Below are 6,342 nucleotides of genomic sequence, written 5' to 3'. Positions count from 1 at the left end.
ACAAGGAGCGCGTGTCTAAATATACTTTGATACATGGGTGGACGGAGCTACTTTTAAATTCCTGACCCATTTGGATACTTTAACTAAGTACTGCTTGGTTATTAGATATATTTCACACGACACCGTTAACTGTGTATGCAATGATAAATTACAAGTGGGGAGCGTTGCGTTTGATGAGCTCTTTTTAATGTTTATCTTACTCCGGGACAAGCGCGTCGTAATATGTAACGCTCCCAATGTGGGCCCGTCCCCCTGGTTCCTCCCAGTATGTCTGGAAAGTTCTCTGCCCTTCTTTAAGCGCTTGTCGGCTGCCAGACGGCGACAACGTGGACTTGAAGTAACTTAGCCTTAAGCCCGTATTTCTGGTGCACACCAATAACAAAGTGGTGTCGTAGTAAGCTGCAAGGTGTAGCGTGTTCACTGCTCAGAATAACGTTCTCGGGTAGTTAGGAGGACTTGCAAGGCGCTGCGCCGTTCACACGCCGTTAACGTTAGCTCGCTAGCTTGCGTTGGCTGTGGTTGGATTTTCATAAGCGATTTAGCCGTCGATTAGCTTCGCTTAGTGAGGCGTTTGCAGGCAAGTGCAGGAAGAGAAGGAAATCTGCTTCGAAAGAATGACTGCAGAGGAGCTGGCGAGTGAAGGGCAACACACCATCCCAATGGAGGGAGAGGATATCACACAAAAGAAAGATGGGGGTGTTTTAAAGGTAAGTGGCAGCGTTTTGATACTTTGTGTTTGCTAATCCAGCTCTCTGACTTATTATATGGCTGCACGTCGATTACTCATTCGGCTAGGCTAACGTTAGCCGTTGATGACTAACTACGCTATCTAGCTCACCGCCAACAAAAGCTGCGAATTTAGGTTAGCGTAGGTTAGACGTTAATAATATTTATTGAGCCACGTCCACCGTCCACTTTTGTAGAATCTTCTGGAACCTTGGAGAAAGACCAGAAGCATCAGTTGTGTTGTCATTTAACTAATCGCATCCAATCGCATTTGTAACAATAATTACATAATCTGTTATTTGCAAAGCAAAACATTGCACAGTGGTTGTAACTATACACGTCCCCCATTATATGAAAGCAGCTATTGCCCAACTTGAACAAAAATAATGCTCAAAATGGAATATTATAAATGTATAATGAATATGATTCTGTGTCTTTTTCCAGTTGGTGAAAAAGGAAGGTACTGGCACAGAGCTGCCTATGACTGGTGACAAAGTCTTCGTACATTATGTGGGCACACTTCTGGATGGCACTCAATTTGACTCGAGCAGAGACCGAGGGGAGAGGTTTTCCTTCGAGCTAGGCAAAGGTTGGTTTCATATCTAGCCGAGGCATGAACGTTGCCTGACCTATTTACACAGACGGCTTTGGTAACTGCTGTTCTCTGTTTAGGTCAAGTAATTAAAGCATGGGATATCGGCGTCGCTACTATGAAAGTGGGGGAGCTGTGCCAGCTCATCTGCAAGCCGGAGTATGCGTATGGATCTGCAGGCAGTCCTCCCAAAATACCTCCCATGGCCACTCTTGTTTTTGAGGTAATCTTCATTTGTAACAAACTGGATGGCTCATCTGATCTGTGGTTCACCTATGCATTTAAAATCGTATTTTCCAGGGTATGTAGTTGAATTGCTGTATCAAATATCAGGATATTAATTTACATGTAATTTACACTTGCAGGTGGAGCTGTTTGAATTTCGAGGTGAGGACATAACCCAGGATGAAGATGGAGGAATCATTCGGCGCATTGTCTCTAAAGGCCAAGGATATTCCAAGCCGAATGAAGGGTCTGCTGTTGAAGGTAGCACATCAAGTTAAAACTTCTTGTTGCTTATTAGCGAATGTAGTGACAATAAGCACACTTGACCTAATGTTTGATTTATATCCATATTTTGGAAGGCAGAGTAGGTGTATATATTTTTTAATTTTCATGCCGACGTGCATTGTGTACTACTATTTGTGGAAATATTCATTATAAGCATAGAACTTTTCTAACTGCAGACGTTAACATTTCAGAGTTAGTGCGTCATGATTTCAAGGAGGAAGAGATTAGGCAGTGATTCTTTTTAACTGCACTTCCGTGTTTTTATTTTCCTAAACCATCTTTGCGGTAACTTGCTGCAACACGCCAGCCTTGTTCCTTCGATTATTTTTAGCAAATCTTAAAGGGTTGCAGGTGGGTTTTCACACTGATATTTGTTTATATTCTGACTGACATGATTAGTATCCATGACAAATTGAATCAGTTGCACTATAATTAAAACCTACCAGTCCTGTTGCGCAAACTTTTCACCTGCAGTGCTAGTATGGGAGAATACTTCATTACAAATGTAATAGAATTGGACAGTATGAAATGAGTGAATCACGCGTTCAGCATGTGTTTTCCAAAGTAGAAGCAGTTGCTCAACTGATGAAGAGATTACCTGTGGCTCAAAGTTTATTGTATTGTTTTAATACTGACAAGCAGCATTAGTTAGTCTAGCACTGTAGTGTTTAATCAGTATATAATATGCAGCAAATAATGTGTGGGCACAGGAGTTACAATTTGTTTAATTTGTAAAAGGAGCTTACTGTAGCATTTTATCTTCCTTTTAGTTACTCTGGAGGGCACATACGAGGGTCGTGTGTTTGATGAGAGAGAACTCAAGTTTGAGATTGGTGATGGAGAGGGTTTTGGTTTGCCTCCTGGAGTGGAAAAAGCAATCATGGCTATGGAGCAGGGAGAGGAAGCACTCTTCACTATCAAGCCTAAGTATGATCACATGTGCAATGTCTGATCTGTTGTATTTTTGTGAATGTTAATGTACATCTCAGCCTAATATGTGATACACTTCTTAATCAGTGTATTCGAGCTATACCTAATAATAACAGTGTCACATTTTAATTTGAAATTAAAATAAGTGTTTGTAGGCAGTATAAAAAAACATGTTTTTCAAAACTATTTAATGTGTAAAACCAGTTAGCTAGTAATTTCAATTTATATGTTTTTTCATGTGTATATTAACTGTTGCGCTTTAAAACTAAATTATTTTTATCTGATTACTCAACTAATCACTGTAGTTAAGAAAAACATGCATGCATACTGTATGTTTCATAACCAATAAGTGTCTTTGTATTGTAGATATGGCTTTGGGAATGCAGGAAATTCAAACTATAACATTCCCGGTGGAGCAACGCTGCAATACAAGATAAAGCTCACAGCTTTTGAAAAGGTAAACTGATCTCTGCAGTGTGTATAATAACAAATCTCAGCTTCAGTTAAGCGATTGTGCAGAGTGACACTCACACCCTCTAAGATAAAGATAAATATTTTCTTAAGGCAAAAGAATCATGGGAGATGACCACAAGTGAGAAACTGGAACAGAGCATCATTGTTAAAGAGAAAGGAACACAGTACTTTAAGGTATGTATTGGGCAGGAATGGAAAGCCTAAAGAATAATTTAATGCTTGGGTGACATTTTTTTTCTGTCATTTTTTGTATTTTGCTTCAGGATGGAAAATACAAACAGGCATCAGTTCAGTACAAAAGGATCGTGTCATGGCTGGAACATGAGTCTGGTTTGTCAGAAGAGGATGAGAAGAAAGCCAAAGCGCTGCGGCTAGCTGCATATCTGAATCTGGCCATGTGCTTCCTTAAGCTACAGGAGCCAAACCAGGCTCTTGAAAATTGTGACAAGGTGCTTGTCATTTTTATTTACTCTTGAATTGGATGACAGCAAGTATGATGAAGAAAAGAGCATGCATTTTAATTATAAAAATGTTAAAAACATGCAATTATACTCTGATTGTAGGCTCTGGAGATTGATGCCTCTAATGAGAAGGCTTTGTTCCGAAGGGGAGAGGCACTTTTTGGTATGAAGGAGTTTGATCGGGCAAGAGATGACTTCCAACGAGTTCTTCAGCTGTATCCTGCTAACAAGGCAGCCAAAAGCCAGGTACTGAGCGAATAAAGCAATTTAAGCAGAGACGGCAGAAAATTTACACCATGACAATCACATTTACCAAAACGCTGCTCCTTCAGAGTAAACCAAAAAGATTAGCTCTTGTATGATTGGACTGGACTACCAGGGGTCTCAAGTGTTGCTGTTCTACGAATGGCTCTACGTGAAATTTTAAACTACATCCCTGGTCAGTACTGTAGAGGAGTTGGTAGCATTTTTAACACACAGCTAGAAAGACCTGGGGTCAAATCCTGGGTTCCGACTGGTGCCGTTTTTCTCCGGTACTCCGGCTTCCTCCCACCTTCGAAAGGCATGCAGCTAGTTTACTTAGCGACTTTAATGCACCCATGGTTACCCACACTTAGGAGATTATGGAGTAGAGATGTACATCATACCTTTTTGTCTTGCTGCACCTGTTTTTTTCTGTCTGACTGTATGACTGTTTCTTGGCCAGGTGGTCCTCTGTCAGAAAAGCATCAAAGATCAGCATGAGAAAGACAAACGCATCTACGCCAACATGTTCCAGAAATTTGCTGAGAGGGATTCAAAGGTAAAGAAGTGAGTTTTTTGCACCAGTAAGAAGAGTTTGGTAGCTCTTTCCATTGTCAAAGAGACTGAGCGAAAGAAATCAAATAATTTTTTTTCCTCTTTTCCTCTTCTTAAACAGAAAGAAGCTATAAAGACAAAGAGCGAGAGCAAAGAGAACAGCGACGAGGAGATGGACGTTGAGAATGGAGTAAAGGAAGATGCAAGTGAAGCAAAAGCATAGAAGCTGTGACTGAGATACGGTTCATCTGTAATTGACAGATTTCTTTTGTAATTTCAGACATTTGTGTTTAAGGTGTGACTGTGTGTTTGAGAGATGGATTGAAGTGTGTGTTTGTGTGTGTGAGAGAGGAAATGTCTTTAGGTGCATCTTTGCAGGCTTGTTTGTGTTCAGGGTTTTGCTGTGGCAGCTAGCTGAGCAGGCCTCCCCAGGTAATGGCACCAAGAGATGTGGATTTAATAGATTTGTGCCACAATCCTTAACCCTTTCAATCCCCGGCTTTGAAATGTGCATTTGTTTTAAGGAAAGGAAAAAGTGTAACCTAAGTGTTCAGTGGAGTTACAAAACCCTCACCCATCAAGGGCTATACCATTCCCCTCCTCATTGCATTCTGTCCTTTCTTCACATTTGTGCTATCCACCCAGTCCTCCATTCATGGGCCTACTGATCAATTTTTGGAGCTGTGATGGATGTGTGCATAGGTATTTGTCTGAATATTAATAGTGCCTGTGTCCCAAAGTACGTATGTAGCCGTACTGTGGATATGTGGAGTAATAGGAGGTTAGCCTGGACTAGCTGTCAGGCTTTGGAGCTTCTCAGTCAGTTCACACATGGAGCTCCTTCATAGCACCCAGGATACAGGACTGTTCATGTTTCTTTGGAAATATTGACTTTGTACTTATTTTCTTGAGTGTTGTGCTCGTGTTTTCTGTATTATCTGAATGATGACTACAAGCAATTGCTTAACTGGAACATGTGTGTTGTAAAGCAGCTATATTAAAAAGGACATTTACTAGCTTTCCCTGGACAAACTCTACTAATAAACAGTTAAGTCATGGTATTTACTGTAAAAACTTACATGTACAGATGTTTGTTTATTCCATTTAAGCTGTTTAGGTCTTTACTAAAGAGGAGCCCTGTTCAATTAAGCATCTGTAGAGGGAAGCTGAAATTAGGAAAGGGCATAAATTAAATCAAACAGGGTTGTGAATTTTGTGTTCAGTTATTTGTCTGCTGGACAAGTTGCTGTTCGGTCTGACAGAAGGATGTAATAAACCGTATAGTCACAACTTGATGGTATCTCAATTTCTTGACTTTCTGTCTTATCACTAATCATCTTATCATAAAGACTTCCACAAATATATTTAATTTGAACTGTTTCAAGAGGGCTGCAAATGGTTGTCAGCCCAGATTAAGATTTCCTCCATTAAATGATTCATTTATTTATTTAAATAGTCATAACACTGAAACAAATATATTAGACATCTGAGATGCTATGAAAGCTAAACCTCCCTTACTTTTCTGTTGGCATGACTCCTTTGTGTATAATTTTGATATTGCACTTTGTCTGGCCAAAGTTTAATTGCTGTCTTATTTTGTGCTTCTACAGGTAAATTTGTTTAATTTCAGTTTATTGACAATAATTTGAAGGACTAAGGAGAAACAAGTCACACGTATGTGCTGTGTTGTGTGTCACTACCAGAAATAACTCAAGAAGGTGTTGCAACTGCAGCAATCACCTGTTAATAGTGATTGTAAAGGTGAAAAATGGGTGTTGCCAATCACGCCCCCTCCCTTAAATTTCAGATTAAGTGGTGCAAAGCTGGCTTTAAACAGAAGCGTATTATCTG

General features: G+C 40.0%; 1 protein-coding gene across 2 annotated transcripts; it reads left to right on the top strand.

Moving 5' to 3' along the window:
• Window positions 1–273: 273 nt before the first annotated feature.
• fkbp4 (FKBP prolyl isomerase 4) lies at window positions 274–5,781 on the top strand. 2 transcript variants are annotated; one of them, XM_029154471.3, is made up of 11 exons: window positions 274–707; window positions 1,171–1,315; window positions 1,399–1,541; window positions 1,684–1,804; window positions 2,599–2,755; window positions 3,125–3,215; window positions 3,323–3,406; window positions 3,496–3,681; window positions 3,796–3,939; window positions 4,400–4,503; window positions 4,613–5,781. In XM_029154471.3, the coding sequence occupies exons 1-11, from the start codon at window positions 615–617 to the stop codon at window positions 4,623–4,625; spliced, it is 1,281 nt and encodes a 426-aa protein (XP_029010304.1). In that variant the 5' UTR covers window positions 274–614; the 3' UTR covers window positions 4,626–5,781. The 2 variants fall into 2 exon arrangements, with proteins under 2 accessions (XP_029010304.1, XP_029010303.1); XM_029154470.3 differs by having other exon boundaries at window positions 275–707; window positions 4,400–4,495.
• The last annotated feature ends 561 nt before the right edge of the window (window positions 5,782–6,342 follow it).

Source organism: Betta splendens, chromosome 6, assembly GCF_900634795.4.
Source record: "Betta splendens chromosome 6, fBetSpl5.4, whole genome shotgun sequence".
NCBI classification, from domain to species: Eukaryota; Metazoa; Chordata; class Actinopteri; order Anabantiformes; family Osphronemidae; genus Betta; species Betta splendens.
Note: the sequence above shows the minus strand (reverse complement) of the source record. Positions and strands in the feature narration are given on the sequence as shown.

Bases quoted from the DNA above. Each gene is read 5' to 3' on its own strand.
- fkbp4 (XM_029154470.3), top strand. From the start codon at position 615: ATGACTGCAGAGGAGCTGGCGAGTGAAGGGCAACACACCATCCCAATG. The intron at 1,805-2,598 runs GTAGCACATCAA...TCTTCCTTTTAG, and splicing joins TGAAGGGTCTGCTGTTGAAG to TTACTCTGGAGGGCACATAC. The intron at 3,407-3,495 runs GTATGTATTGGG...ATTTTGCTTCAG, and splicing joins AAGGAACACAGTACTTTAAG to GATGGAAAATACAAACAGGC.